Source organism: Rhamphochromis sp. 'chilingali', assembly GCF_963969265.1.
Source record: "Rhamphochromis sp. 'chilingali' genome assembly, chromosome: 15".
In the NCBI taxonomy this organism is placed as follows: Eukaryota; Metazoa; Chordata; class Actinopteri; order Cichliformes; family Cichlidae; genus Rhamphochromis; species Rhamphochromis sp. 'chilingali'.
Window position 1 is genome coordinate 16873945 of NC_137942.1, and position 17918 is coordinate 16891862.

Genomic DNA, 17918 nt, shown 5'->3' on the forward strand with positions numbered 1-17918 from the left:
TGATGGAAGGAGGTTTTGGCTCAAAATCTCACGATACATGGCCCCATTCATTCTGTCCTTAACACGGATCAGTCGTCCTGTCCCCTTGGCAGAAAAACAGCCCCATAGCATGATGTTTCCACCCCCATGCTTCACAGTAGGTATGGTGTTCTTGGGATGCAACTCAGTATTCTTCTTCCTCCAAACACGACGAGTTGAGTTTATACCAAAAAGTTCTACTTTGGTTTCATCTGACCACATGACATTCTCCCAATCCTCTGCTGTATCATCCATGTGCTCTCTGGCAAACTTCAGACGGGCCTGGACATGCACTGGCTTCAGCAGCGGAACACGTCTGGCACTGCGGGATTTGATTCCCTGCCGTTGTAGTGTGTTACTGATGGTGACCTTTGTTACTTTGGTCCCAGCTCTCTGCAGGTCATTCACTAGGTCCCCCCGTGTGGTTCTGGGATCTTTGCTCACCGTTCTCATGATCATTTTGACCCCACGGGATGAGATCTTGCGTGGAGCCCCAGATCGAGGGAGATTATCAGTGGTCTTGTATGTCTTCCATTTTCTGATGATTGCTCCCACAGTTGATTTTTTCACACCAAGCTGCTTGCCTATTGTAGATTCACTCTTCCCAGTCTGGTGCAGGTCTACAATACTTTTCCTGGTGTCCTTCGAAAGCTCTTTGGTCTTGGCCATGGCGGAGTTTGGAGTCTGACTGTTTGAGGCTGTGGACAGGTGTCTTTTATACAGATGATGAGTTCAAACAGGTGCCATTCATACAGGTAACGAGTGGGGGACAGAAAAGCTTCTTACAGAAGACGTTACAGGTCTGTGAGAGCCAGAGATTTTCCTTGTTTGAGGTGACCAAATACTTATTTTCCACCCTAATTTACGAATAAATTCTTTACAAATCCTACCATGTGAATTCATGTATTTTTTTTCCACATTCTGTCTCTCACAGTTGAAGTGTACCTCTGGTGCAAATTACTGACCTCTGTCATCATTTTAAGTGGGGGAACTTGCACAATCGGTGGCTGACTAAATACTTTTTTGCCCCACTGTAACATGGAAGACAAAAAAAAACGTGGATTCAAGTGAATCCACTCAGATTTACGATGTTAAACGACAGAGATTTCCAAACATGTAGTGTTGCTTTGCATTTCAGTCCAACATATGAATATTTTGTTCTAAAGTTCCAAAAAGAAGTAGCGTTTCACATGAAAAAAAAAGTGTGTCTGTGTATGTTTTCCTTACTCACATTATTGCTTGGTTCCAGGTGCAGTAATGGATGGACTGATTTGCATACCTTCATGAAAGGAACAAACATTAATCATTATTATTTTGTTGTTTCACAGGTGTCTGACAGACATTTTTAGCAGCTATCACAAGCTTTACTATTATTGTATTTGAGATTTTCTACTTACTGTAAATAATGCGATATTTAAAACGAGGCTGCTGGCTACAATTATTCAAGTTCAGTGCTGTACTGGGATCACTATGGATACTTTTCCTACTTAGTCAGCTAAAAACAGGCGAAAGTCCTGCCTACATCCTCAAGTATCAATGGCTAGTTTATACCGATGAAGATGAGAGCCCAGAGAAAGTTTGCAACTGCTCAGCAATCCTGCAGGGAGAGAAGGAGGCATTGCTGCAAGCCAAATTACTGACCATCACCAACAACTTCCAGAAGGTTATTCAGATCCCTGATGAGTATTACATCAATGCAACCCAAGACTGCAGGTTTGTTGCTCTAAATGGCAGCTTTCAGTAACTCTTTAACTCTTGGTCATGATTTTAATATATGGACTTTTAAAAGCAACGTTACTTCTTCAAAACTGTGAATTTACAGGAAATTCCAAAAAAGTAGGAAATACATAACATTCCCGTTAAGCAAGGAAGAAGAGGACTTTCCTCTGGCTTACTCTATGGTTGTCCATCACAAGGTATGTATTTTGTATAATAAAATTTTACTGCAAATCTTTGCAGTAGATGTAAACGGTGCTTACATTTGGATTGTTTACATTTTAAATTTCAAAATTTTCTACACACACACACACACACATCTATCTTATATATATATATATATATAGGGTGCAAGATGCTAGCAGGCAAGGCATACATGGAACGCCATAACCAAGTGGCCGGCATAGTGTACAGGAACATCTGTGCCGAGTATAACCTGGAAGTCCCGAGGTCAAAATGGGAGATGCCCCCAAGGGTGGTGGAGAATGACCGAGCTAAGATCCTGTGGGACTTCCAGATACAGACGGACAAAATGGTGGTGGCTAACCAACCGGACATAGTGGTGGTAGACAAACAGAAGAAGACGGCCGTAGTGATCGATGTAGCGGTTCCGAATGACAGCAATATCAGGAAGAAGGAACACGAGAAGCTGGAGAAATACCAAGGGCTCAGAGAAGAGCTCGAGAGGATGTGGAGGGTGAAGGTAACGGTGGTCCCCGTGGTAATCGGAGCACTAGGTGCGGTGACTCCCAAGCTAGGCGAGTGGCTCCAGCAGATCCCGGGAACAACATCGGAGATCTCTGTCCAGAAGAGCGCAGTCCTGGGAACAGCTAAGATACTGCGCAGGATCCTCAAGCTCCCAGGCCTCTGGTAGAGGACCCGAGCTTGAAGGATAAACCGCCCGCAGGGGCGTGCTGGGTGTTTTATATATATATATATATATATATATATATATATATATATATATATATATATATATATATATATATATATATATGTAAACGTTGCCATGCGTTTACATGTGTTGTTATGGGTTAACTGTCCGTTGCCATGCGTTTACATGCGTTGTTATGGGTTAACTGTCCGTTGCCATGCGTTTACATGCGTTGTTATGGGTTAACTGTCCGTTGCCATGTTAATGCATGGCAACGGACAGTTAACCCATGGCAACGGACCGGTTACCATGGCAACGGACCGGTAACCCATGGCAACGGACCGGTTACCATGGCAACGGACCGGTAACCCATGGCAACGGACAGTTAACCCATAACAATGCATGTAAACGCATGGCAACGGACAGTTAACCCATAACAACGCATGTAAACGCATGGCAACGGACAGTTAACCCATAACAACGCATGTAAACGCATGGCAACGGACAGTTAACGCATGGCAACGGACAGTTAACCCATGGCAACGGTCATATAACCCATGGCAACGGACAGTTAACCCATAACAACGCATGTAAACGCATGGCAATGGACAGTTAACGCATGGCAACGGACAGTTAACCCATGGCAACGGTCAGGTAACCCATGGCAACGGACCGGTTACCATGGCAACGGACCACTTACCATGGCAACGGACCGGTTACCATGGCAACGGACCGGTAACCCATGGCAACGGACAGTTAACCCATAACAACGCATGTAAACGCATGGCAACGGACAGTTAACCCATAACAACGCATGTAAACGCATGGCAACGGACAGTTAACGCATGGCAATGGACAGTTAACCCATGGCAACGGTCATATAACCCATGGCAACGGACAGTTAACCCATAACAACGCATGTAAACGCATGGCAACGGACAGTTAACCCATAACAACACATGTAAACGCATGGCAACGGACAGTTAACGCATGGCAACGGACAGTTAACCCATGGCAACGGTCATATAACCCATGGCAACGGACAGTTAACCCATAACAACGCATGTAAACGCATGGCAACGGACAGTTAACGCATGGCAACGGACAGTTAACCCATGGCAACGGTCATATAACCCATGGCAACGGACAGTTAACCCATAACAACGCATGTAAACGCATGGCAACGGACAGTTAACCCATAACAACGCATGTAAACGCATGGCAACGGACAGTTAACCCATAACAACGCATGTAAACGCATGGCAACGGACAGTTAACGCATGGCAACGGACAGTTAACCCATGGCAACGGTCATATAACCCATGGCAACGGACAGTTAACCCATAACAACGCATGTAAACGCATGGCAATGGACAGTTAACGCATGGCAACGGACAGTTAACCCATGGCAACGGTCAGGTAACCCATGGCAACGGACCGGTTACCATGGCAACGGACCACTTACCATGGCAACGGACCGGTTACCATGGCAACGGACCGGTAACCCATGGCAACGGACAGTTAACCCATAACAACGCATGTAAAAGCATGGCAACGGACAGTTAACCCATAACAACGCATGTAAACGCATGGCAACGGACAGTTAACCCATAACAACGCATGTAAACGCATGGCAACGGACAGTTAACCCATAACAACGCATGTAAACACATGGCAACGGACAGTTAACGCATGGCAACGGACAGTTAACCCATGGCAACGGTCATATAACCCATGGCAACGGACAGTTAACCCATAACAACGCATGTAAACGCATGGCAACGGACAGTTAACCCATAACAACGCATGTAAACGCATGGCAATGGACAGTTAACGCATGGCAACGGACAGTTAACCCATGGCAACGGACAGTTAACCCATAACAACGCATGTAAACGCATGGCAACGGACAGTTAACCCATAACAACACATGTAAACGCATGGCAACGGACAGTTAACCCATGGCAACGGTCAGGTCACCCATGGCAACGGACCGGTTACCATGGCAACGGACCGGTTACCATGGCAACGGACCGGTAACCCATGGCAACGGACCGGTTACCATGGCAACGGACCGGTTACCATGGCAACGGACAGTTAACCCATAACAACGGACAGTTAACCCATAACAACGCATGTAAACGCATGGCAACGGACAGATAACCCATGGCAACGGACAGTTAACCCATAACAACGCATGTAAACGCATGGCAACGGACAGTTAACCCATAACAACGCATGTAAACGCATGGCAACGGACAGTTAACGCATGGCAACGGACAGTTAACCCATGGCAACGGTCATATAACCCATGGCAACGGACAGTTAACCCATAACAACGCATGTAAACGCATGGCAACGGACAGTTAACCCATAACAACACATGTAAACGCATGGCAACGGACAGTTAACGCATGGCAACGGACAGTTAACCCATAACAACGCATGTAAACGCATGGCAACGGACAGTTAACGCATGGCAACGGACAGTTAACCCATGGCAACGGACAGCTAACCCATAACAACGCATGTAAACGCATGGCAACGGACAGTTAACCCATAACAACGCATGTAAACGCAATAGCAACGGACAGTTAACCCATAACAACGCATGTAAACGCAATAGCAACGGACAGTTAACCCATAACAACGCATGTAAACGCAATAGCAACGGACAGTTAACCCATAACAACGCATGTAAACGCAATAGCAACGGACAGTTAACCCATAACAACGCATGTAAACGCATGGCAACGGACAGTTAACCCATAACAACGGACAGTTAACCCATAACAACACATGTAAACGCATGGCAACGGACAGTTAACGCATGGCAACGGACAGTTAACCCATAACAACGCATGTAAACGCATGGCAACGGACAGTTAACCCATAACAACACATGTAAACGCATGGCAACGGACAGTTAACGCATGGCAACGGACAGTTAACCCATAACAACGGACAGTTAACCCATAACAACACATGTAAACGCATGGCAACGGACAGTTAACGCATGGCAACGGACAGTTAACGCATGGCAACGGACAGTTAACCCATGGCAACGGTCATATAACCCATGGCAACGGACAGTTAACCCATAACAACGCATGGCAACGGACAGTTAACCCATAACAACGCATGTAAACGCATGGCAACGGACAGTTAACCCATAACAACGCATGTAAACGCATGGCAACGGACAGTTAACCCATAACAACGCATGTAAACACATGGCAACGGACAGTTAACGCATGGCAACGGACAGTTAACCCATGGCAACGGTCATATAACCCATGGCAACGGACAGTTAACCCATAACAACGCATGTAAACGCATGGCAACGGACAGTTAACCCATAACAACGCATGTAAACGCATGGCAACGGACAGTTAACCCATAACAACGCATGTAAACGCATGGCAATGGACAGTTAACGCATGGCAACGGACAGTTAACCCATGGCAACGGACAGTTAACCCATAACAACGCATGTAAACGCATGGCAACGGACAGTTAACCCATAACAACGCATGTAAACGCATGGCAACGGACAGTTAACCCATAACAACACATGTAAACGCATGGCAACGGACAGTTAACGCATGGCAACGGACAGTTAACCCATAACAACGGACAGTTAACCCATAACAACACATGTAAACGCATGGCAACGGACAGTTAACCCATAACAACACATGTAAACGCATGGCAACGGACAGTTAACGCATGGCAACGGACAGTTAACCCATAACAACGGACAGTTAACCCATAACAACACATGTAAACGCATGGCAACGGACAGTTAACGCATGGCAACGGACAGTTAACGCATGGCAACGGACAGTTAACCCATGGCAACAGTCATATAACCCATGGCAACGGACAGTTAACCCATAACAACGCATGTAAACGCATGGCAACGGACAGTTAACCCATAACAACACATGTAAACGCATGGCAACGGACAGTTAACGCATGGCAACGGACAGTTAACCCATAACAACGCATGTAAACGCATGGCAACGGACAGTTAACGCATGGCAACGGACAGTTAACCCATGGCAACGGACAGCTAACCCATAACAACGCATGTAAACGCATGGCAACGGACAGTTAACCCATAACAACGCATGTAAACGCAATAGCAACGGACAGTTAACCCATAACAACGCATGTAAACGCATGGCAACGGACAGTTAACCCATAACAACGCATGTAAACGCATGGCAACGGACAGTTAACCCATGGCAACGGACAGTTAACGCATGGCAACGGACAGTTAACCCATGGCAACGGTCAGGTAACCCATGGCAACGGACCGGTTACCATGGCAACGGACCGGTAACCCATGGCAACGGACAGTTAACCCATAACAACGCATGTAAACGCATGGCAACGGACAGTTAACGCATGGCAACGGACAGTTAACCCATGGCAACGGTCAGGTAACCCATGGCAACGGACCGGTTACCATGGCAACGGACCGGTAACCCATGGCAACGGACCGGTTACCATGGCAACGGACCGGTAACCCATGGCAATGGACAGTTAACCCATAACAACGCATGTAAACGCATGGCAACGGACAGTTAACCCATAACAACGCATGTAAACGCATGGCAACGGACAGTTAACGCATGGCAACGGACAGTTAACCCATGGCAACGGACAGTTAACCCATAACAACGCATGTAAACGCATGGCAACGGACAGTTAACCCATAACAACGCATGTAAACGCATGGCAACGGACAGTTAACCCATAACAACGCATGTAAACGCATGGCAACGGACAGTTAACCCATAACAACGCATGTAAACGCATGGCAACGGACAGTTAACGTATGGCAACGGACAGTTAACCCATAACAACGCATGTAAACGCATGGCAACGGACAGTTAACCCATAACAACGCATGTAAACACATGGCAACGGACAGTTAACGCATGGCAACGGACAGTTAACCCATGGCAACGGTCATATAACCCATGGCAATGGACCGGTTAACCCATAACAACACATGTAAACGCATGGCAACGGACAGTTAACGCATGGCAACGGACAGTTAACCCCTGGCAACGGTCATATAACCCATGGCAACGGACAGTTAACCCATAACAACGCATGTAAACGCATGGCAACGGACAGTTAACCCATAACAACGCATGTAAACGCATGGCAACGGACAGTTAACCCATAACAACGCATGTAAACACATGGCAACGGACAGTTAACGCATGGCAACGGACAGTTAACCCATGGCAACGGTCATATAACCCATGGCAACGGACAGTTAACCCATAACAACACATGTAAACGCATGGCAACGGACAGTTAACGCATGGCAACGGACAGTTAACCCCTGGCAACGGTCATATAACCCATGGCAACGGACAGTTAACCCATAACAACGCATGTAAACCATGGCAACGGACAGTTAACCCATAACAACACATGTAAACGCATGGCAACGGACAGTTAACGCATGGCAACGGACAGTTAACCCATGGCAACGGTCAGGTAACTCATGGCAACGGACCGGTTACCATGGCAATGGACCGGTTACCATGGCAACGGACCGGTAACCCATGGCAACGGACCGGTTACCATGGCAACGGACCGGTAACCCATGGCAACGGACAGTTAACCCATAACAACGCATGGCAACGGACAGTTAACCCATAACAACGCATGTAAACGCATGGCAACGGACAGTTAACCCATAACAACGCATGTAAACGCATGGCAACGGACAGTTAACCCATGGCAACGGTCATATAACCCATGGCAACGGACAGTTAACCCATAACAACGCATGTAAACGCATGGCAACGGACAGTTAACCCATGGCAACGGACAGTTAACCCATAACAACGCATGTAAACGCATGGCAACGGACAGTTAACCCATAACAACGCATGTAAACGCATGGCAACGGACAGTTAACCCATAACAACACATGTAAACGCATGGCAACGGACAGTTAACGCATGGCAACGGACAGTTAACCCATAACAACGGACAGTTAACCCATAACAACACATGTAAACGCATGGCAACGGACAGTTAACGCATGGCAACGGACAGTTAACCCATAACAACGCATGTAAACGCATGGCAACGGACAGTTAACGCATGGCAACGGACAGTTAACCCATGGCAACGGTCATATAACCCATGGCAACGGACAGTTAACCCATAACAACGCATGTAAACGCATGGCAACGGACAGTTAACCCATAACAACACATGTAAACGCATGGCAACGGACAGTTAACGCATGGCAACGGACAGTTAACCCATGGCAACGGACCGGTTACCATGGCAACGGACCGGTAACCCATGGCAACGGACAGTTAACCCATAACAACGCATGTAAACGCATGGCAACGGACAGTTAACCCATAACAACGCATGTAAACGCATGGCAACGGACAGTTAACCCATAACAACGCATGTAAACGCATGGCAACGGACAGATAACCCATGGCAACGGACAGTTAACCAATAACAACGCATGTTAACGCATGGCAACGGACAGATAACCCATGGCAACGGACAGTTAACCCATAACAACACATGTAAACGCATGGCAACGGACAGTTAACGCATGGCAACGGACAGTTAACCCATGGCAACGGTCAGGTAACTCATGGCAACGGACCGGTTACCATGGCAACGGACCGGTTACCATGGCAACGGACCGGTAACCCATGGCAACGGACCGGTTACCATGGCAACGGACCGGTAACCCATGGCAACGGACAGTTAACCCATAACAACGCATGGCAACGGACAGTTAACCCATAACAACGCATGTAAACGCATGGCAACGGACAGTTAACCCATAACAACGCATGTAAACGCATGGCAACGGACAGTTAACCCATGGCAACGGTTATATAACCCATGGCAACGGACAGTTAACCCATAACAACGCATGTAAACGCATGGCAACGGACAGTTAACCCATAACAACGCATGTAAACGCATGGCAACGGACAGTTAACCCATAACAACGCATGTAAACCCATGGCAACGGACAGTTAACCCATGGCAACGGACAGTTAACCCATAACAACGCATGTAAACGCATGGCAACGGACAGTTAACCCATAACAACGCATGTAAACGCATGGCAACGGACAGTTAACCCATAACAACGCATGTAAACGCATGGCAACGGACTGTTAACCCATAACAACGCATGTAAACGCATGGCAACGGACAGTTAACGTATGGCAACGGACAGTTAACCCATAACAACGCATGTAAACGCATGGCAACGGACAGTTAACCCATAACAACGCATGTAAACACATGGCAACGGACAGTTAACACATGGCAACGGACAGTTAACCCATGGCAACGGTCAGGTAACCCATGGCAACGGACCGGTTACCATGGCAACGGACCGGTTACCATGGCAACGGACCGGTAACCCATGGCAACGGACCGGTTACCATGGCAACGGACCGGTAACCCATGGCAACGGACAGTTAACCCATAACAACGCATGTAAACGCATGGCAACGGACAGTTAACCCATAACAACACATGTAAACGCATGGCAACGGACAGTTAACGCATGGCAACGGACAGTTAACCCATAACAACGCATGTAAACACATGGCAACGGACAGTTAACCCATGGCAACGGTCATATAACCCATGGCAACGGACAGTTAACCCATAACAACGCATGTAAACGCATGGCAACGGACAGTTAACCCATAACAACGCATGTAAACGCATGGCAACGGACAGTTAACCCATAACAACGCATGTAAACGCATGGCAACGGACTGTTAACCCATAACAACGCATGTAAACGCATGGCAACGGACAGTTAACGTATGGCAACGGACAGTTAACCCATAACAACGCATGTAAACGCATGGCAACGGACAGTTAACCCATAACAACGCATGTAAACACATGGCAACGGACAGTTAACACATGGCAACGGACAGTTAACCCATGGCAACGGTCAGGTAACCCATGGCAACGGACCGGTTACCATGGCAACGGACCGGTTACCATGGCAACGGACCGGTAACCCATGGCAACGGACCGGTTACCATGGCAACGGACCGGTAACCCATGGCAACGGACAGTTAACCCATAACAACGCATGTAAACGCATGGCAACGGACAGTTAACCCATAACAACACATGTAAACGCATGGCAACGGACAGTTAACGCATGGCAACGGACAGTTAACCCATAACAACGCATGTAAACACATGGCAACGGACAGTTAACCCATGGCAACGGTCATATAACCCATGGCAACGGACAGTTAACCCATAACAACGCATGTAAACGCATGGCAACGGACAGTTAACCCATAACAACGCATGTAAACGCATGGCAACGGACAGTTAACCCATAACAACACATGTAAACGCATGGCAACGGACAGTTAACGCATGGCAACGGACAGTTAACCCATGGCAACGGACAGTTAACGCATGGCAACGGACAGTTAACCCATGGCAACGGTCATATAACCCATGGCAACGGACAGTTAACCCATAACAACGCATGTAAACGCATGGCAACGGACAGTTAACCCATAACAACACATGTAAACGCATGGCAACGGACAGTTAACGCATGGCAATGGACAGTTAACCCATGGCAACGGACCGGTTACCATGGCAACGGACCGGTAACCCATGGCAACGGAACGGTTACCATGGCAACGGACCGGTAACCCATGGCAACGGACAGTTAACCCATAACAACGCATGTAAACGCATGGCAACGGACAGTTAACCCATAACAACGCATGTAAACGCATGGCAACGGACAGTTAACGCATGGCAACGGACAGTTAACCCATGGCAACGGACAGTTAACCCATAACAACGCATGTAAACGCATGGCAACGGACAGTTAACCCATAACAACGCATGTAAACGCATGGCAACGGACAGTTAACCCATAACAACGCATGTAAACGCATGGCAACGGACAGTTAACCCATAACAACGCATGTAAACGCATGGCAACGGACAGTTAACGCATGGCAACGGACAGTTAACCCATGGCAACGGTCATATAACCCATGGCAATGGACAGTTAACCCATAACAACGCATGTAAACGCATGGCAACGGTCAGTTAACCCATAACAACGCATGTAAACGCATGGCAACGGACAGTTAACCCATAACAACGCATGTAAACGCATGGCAACGGACAGTTAACCCATAACAACGCATGTAAACGCATGGCAACGGACAGTTAACCCATAACAACGCATGTAAACGCATGGCAACGGACAGTTAACGCATGGCAACGGACAGTTAACCCATGGCAACGGTCATATAACCCATGGCAACGGACAGTTAACCCATAACAACGCATGTAAACGCATGGCAACGGACAGTTAACCCATAACAACGCATGTAAACGCATGGCAACGGACAGTTAACGCATGGCAACGGACAGTTAACCCATGGCAACGGTCATATAACCCATGGCAACGGACAGTTAACCCATAACAACGCATGTAAACGCATGGCAACGGACAGTTAACGCATGGCAACGGACAGTTAACCCATGGCAACGGTCATATAACCCATTGCAACGGACAGTTAACCCATAACAACGCATGTAAACGCATGGCAACGGACAGTTAACCCATAACAACGCATGTAAACGCATGGCAACGGACAGTTAACCCATAACAACGCATGTAAACGCATGGCAACGGACAGTTAACGCATGGCAACGGACAGTTAACCCATGGCAACGGTCATATAACCCATGGCAACGGACAGTTAACCCATAACAACGCATGTAAACGCATGGCAATGGACAGTTAACGCATGGCAACGGACAGTTAACCCATGGCAACGGTCAGGTAACCCATGGCAATGGACCGGTTACCATGGCAACGGACCACTTACCATGGCAACGGACCGGTTACCATGGCAACGGACCGGTAACCCATGGCAACGGACAGTTAACCCATAACAACGCATGTAAACGCATGGCAACGGACAGTTAACCCATAACAACGCATGTAAACGCATGGCAACGGACAGTTAACGCATGGCAACGGACAGTTAACCCATGGCAACGGTCATATAACCCATGGCAACGGACAGTTAACCCATAACAACGCATGTAAACGCATGGCAACGGACAGTTAACCCATAACAACACATGTAAACGCATGGCAACGGACAGTTAACGCATGGCAACGGACAGTTAACCCATGGCAACGGTCAGGTAACGCATGGCAACGGACAGTTAACCCATAACAACACATGTAAACGCATGGCAACGGACAGTTAACGCATGGCAACGGACAGTTAACCCATGGCAACGGTCAGGTAACCCATGGCAACGGACCGGTTACCATGGCAACGGACCGGTAACCCATGGCAACGGACAGTTAACCCATAACAACGCATGTAAACGCATGGCAACGGACAGTTAACCCATAACAACGCATGTAAACGCATGGCAACGGACAGATAACCCATGGCAACGGACAGTTAACCAATAACAACGCATGTTAACGCATGGCAACGGACAGATAACCCATGGCAACGGACAGTTAACCCATAACAACACATGTAAACGCATGGCAACGGACAGTTAACGCATGGCAACGGACAGTTAACTCATGGCAACGGACCGGTTACCATGGCAACGGACCGGTTACCATGGCAACGGACCGGTAACCCATGGCAACGGACCGGTTACCATGGCAACGGACCGGTAACCCATGGCAACGGACAGTTAACCCATAACAACGCATGGCAACGGACAGTTAACCCATAACAACGCATGTAAACGCATGGCAACGGACAGTTAACCCATACCAACGCATGTAAACGCATGGCAACGGACAGTTAACCCATGGCAACGGTCATATAACCCATGGCAACGGACAGTTAACCCATAACAACGCATGTAAACGCATGGCAACGGACAGTTAACCCATAACAACGCATGTAAACGCATGGCAACGGACAGTTAACCCATAACAACGCATGTAAACCCATGGCAACGGACAGTTAACCCATGGCAACGGACAGTTAACCCATAACAACGCATGTAAACGCATGGCAACGGACAGTTAACCCATAACAACGCATGTAAACGCATGGCAATGGACAGTTAACGCATGGCAACGGACAGTTAACCCATGGCAACGGACAGTTAACCCATAACAACGCATGTAAACGCATGGCAACGGACAGTTAACCCATAACAACACATGTAAACGCATGGCAACGGACAGTTAACGCATGGCAACGGACAGTTAACCCATGGCAACGGTCAGGTAACCCATGGCAACGGACCGGTTACCATGGCAACGGACCGGTAACCCATGGCAACGGACCGGTTACCATGGCAACGGACCGGTAACCCATGGCAACGGACAGTTAACCCATAACAACGCATGGCAACGGACAGTTAACCCATAACAACGCATGTAAACGCATGGCAACGGACAGTTAACCCATAACAACGCATGTAAACGCATGGCAACGGACAGTTAACCCATGGCAACGGACAGTTAACCCATGGCAACGGACAGTTAACGCATGGCAACGGACAGTTAACCCATGGCAACGCATGTAAACGCATGGCAACGGACAGTTAACCCATGGCAACGGTCAGGTAACCCATGGCAACGGACCGGTTACCATGGCAACGGACAGTTAACCCATAACAACGCATGTAAACGCATGGCAACGGACAGTTAACCCATAACAACGCATGTAAACGCATGGCAACGGACAGTTAACCCATAACAACGCATGTAAACGCATGGCAACGGACAGTTAACCCATGGCAACGGACAGTTAACGCATGGCAACGGACAGTTAACCCATGGCAACGCATGTAAACGCATGGCAACGGACAGTTAACCCATGGCAACGGTCAGGTAACCCATGGCAACGGACCGGTTACCATGGCAACGGACCGGTAACCCATGGCAACGGACCGGTTACCATGGCAACGGACCGGTAACCCATGGCAACGGACAGTTAACCCATAACAACACATGTAAACGCATGGCAACGGACAGTTAACCCATAACAACGCATGTAAACGCATGGCAACGGACAGTTAACCCATGGCAACGGTCATATAACCCATGGCAATGGACAGTTAACCCATAACAACGCATGTAAACGCATGGCAACGGACAGTTAACCCATAACAACGCATGTAAACGCATGGCAACGGACAGTTAACCCATAACAACGCATGTAAACGCATGGCAACGGACTGTTAACCCATAACAACGCATGTAAACGCATGGCAACGGACAGTTAACGTATGGCAACGGACAGTTAACCCATAACAACGCATGTAAACGCATGGCAACGGACAGTTAACCCATAACAACGCATGTAAACACATGGCAACGGACAGTTAACACATGGCAACGGACAGTTAACCCATGGCAACGGTCAGGTAACCCATGGCAACGGACCGGTTACCATGGCAACGGACCGGTTACCATGGCAACGGACAGTTAACCCATAACAACGGACAGTTAACCCATAACAACGCATGTAAACGCATGGCAACGGACAGTTAACCCATAACAACGCATGTAAACGCATGGCAACGGACAGTTAACCCATAACAACGCATGTAAACGCATGGCAACGGACAGATAACCCATGGCAACGGACAGTTAACCCATAACAACGCATATAAACGCATGGCAACGGACAGTTAACCCATAACAACGCATGTAAACGCATGGCAACGGACAGTTAACGCATGGCAACGGACAGTTAACCCATGGCAACGGACAGTTAACCCATAACAACGCATGTAAACGCATGGCAACGGACAGTTAACCCATAACAACACATGTAAACGCATGGCAACGGACAGTTAACGCATGGCAACGGACAGTTAACCCATGGCAACGGACCGGTTACCATGGCAACGGACCGGTAACCCATGGCAACGGACCGGTTACCATGGCAACGGACCGGTAACCCATGGCAACGGACAGTTAACCCATAACAACGCATGGCAACGGACAGTTAACCCATAACAACGCATGTAAACGCATGGCAATGGACAGTTAACGCATGGCAACGGACAGTTAACCCATGGCAACGGACAGTTAACCCATAACAACGCATGTAAACGCATGGCAACGGACAGTTAACCCATAACAACACATGTAAACGCATGGCAACGGACAGTTAACGCATGGCAACGGACAGTTAACCCATGGCAACGGTCAGGTAACCCATGGCAACGGACCGGTTACCATGGCAACGGACCGGTAACCCATGGCAACGGACCGGTTACCATGGCAACGGACCGGTAACCCATGGCAACGGACAGTTAACCCATAACAACGCATGGCAACGGACAGTTAACCCATAACAACGCATGTAAACGCATGGCAACGGACAGTTAACCCATAACAACGCATGTAAACGCATGGCAACGGACAGTTAACCCATGGCAACGGACAGTTAACCCATGGCAACGGACAGTTAACGCATGGCAACGGACAGTTAACCCATGGCAACGCATGTAAACGCATGGCAACGGACAGTTAACCCATGGCAACGGTCAGGTAACCCATGGCAACGGACCGGTTACCATGGCAACGGACAGTTAACCCATAACAACGCATGTAAACGCATGGCAACGGACAGTTAACCCATAACAACGCATGTAAACGCATGGCAACGGACAGTTAACCCATAACAACGCATGTAAACGCATGGCAACGGACAGTTAACCCATGGCAACGGACAGTTAACGCATGGCAACGGACAGTTAACCCATGGCAACGCATGTAAACGCATGGCAACGGACAGTTAACCCATGGCAACGGTCAGGTAACCCATGGCAACGGACCGGTTACCATGGCAACGGACCGGTAACCCATGGCAACGGACAGTTAACCCATAACAACGCATGTAAACGCATGGCAACGGACAGTTAACCCATAACAACGCATGTAAACGCATGGCAACGGACAGTTAACCCATAACAACGCATGTAAACGCATGGCAACGGACAGTTAACGCATGGCAACGGACAGTTAACCCATGGCAACGGTCATATAACCCATGGCAATGGACAGTTAACCCATAACAACGCATGTAAACGCATGGCAACGGACAGTTAACCCATAACAACGCATGTAAACGCATGGCAACGGACAGTTAACCCATAACAACGCATGTAAACGCATGGCAACGGACTGTTAACCCATAACAACGCATGTAAACGCATGGCAACGGACAGTTAACGTATGGCAACGGACAGTTAACCCATAACAACGCATGTAAACGCATGGCAACGGACAGTTAACCCATAACAACGCATGTAAACACATGGCAACGGACAGTTAACACATGGCAACGGACAGTTAACCCATGGCAACGGTCAGGTAACCCATGGCAACGGACCGGTTACCATGGCAACGGACCGGTTACCATGGCAACGGACAGTTAACCCATAACAACGGACAGTTAACCCATAACAACGCATGTAAACGCATGGCAACGGACAGTTAACCCATAACAACGCATGTAAACGCATGGCAACGGACAGTTAACCCATAACAACGCATGTAAACGCATGGCAACGGACAGATAACCCATGGCAACGGACAGTTAACCCATAACAACGCATATAAACGCATGGCAACGGACAGTTAACCCATAACAACGCATGTAAACGCATGGCAACGGACAGTTAACGCATGGCAACGGACAGTTAACCCATGGCAACGGACAGTTAACCCATAACAACGCATGTAAACGCATGGCAACGGACAGTTAACCCATAACAACACATGTAAACGCATGGCAACGGACAGTTAACGCATGGCAACGGACAGTTAACCCATGGCAACGGACCGGTTACCATGGCAACGGACCGGTAACCCATGGCAACGGACCGGTTACCATGGCAACGGACCGGTAACCCATGGCAACGGACAGTTAACCCATAACAACGCATGGCAACGGACAGTTAACCCATAACAACGCATGTAAACGCATGGCAACGGACAGTTAACCCATAACAACGCATGTAAACGCATGGCAACGGACAGTTAACCCATGGCAACGGTCATATAACCCATGGCAACGGACAGTTAACGCATGGCAACGGACAGTTAACCCCTGGCAACGGTCATATAACCCATGGCAACGGACAGTTAACCCATAACAACGCATGTAAACGCATGGCAACGGACAGTTAACGCATGGCAACGGACAGTTAACCCATGGCAACGGTCATATAACCCATGGCAATGGACAGTTAACCCATAACAACG

General features: G+C 48.3%; 1 protein-coding gene across 1 annotated transcript in view; it reads left to right on the plus strand.

Annotated features, from left to right (window-relative positions):
* Positions 1-1423: 1423 nt before the first annotated feature.
* LOC308411660 (beta-1,3-galactosyl-O-glycosyl-glycoprotein beta-1,6-N-acetylglucosaminyltransferase-like) overlaps positions 1424-17918 on the plus strand; it is a gene marked incomplete at both ends in the record, with an annotated part of 32709 nt that continues 16214 nt past the window's right edge. Inside the window, 2 exons of the mRNA XM_080905630.1 lie at positions 1424-1731; positions 1841-1934. Coding sequence (XP_080761756.1) covers positions 1424-1731; positions 1841-1934 — 402 coding nt within the window. The remainder of the gene's footprint in view (positions 1732-1840; positions 1935-17918) is intronic.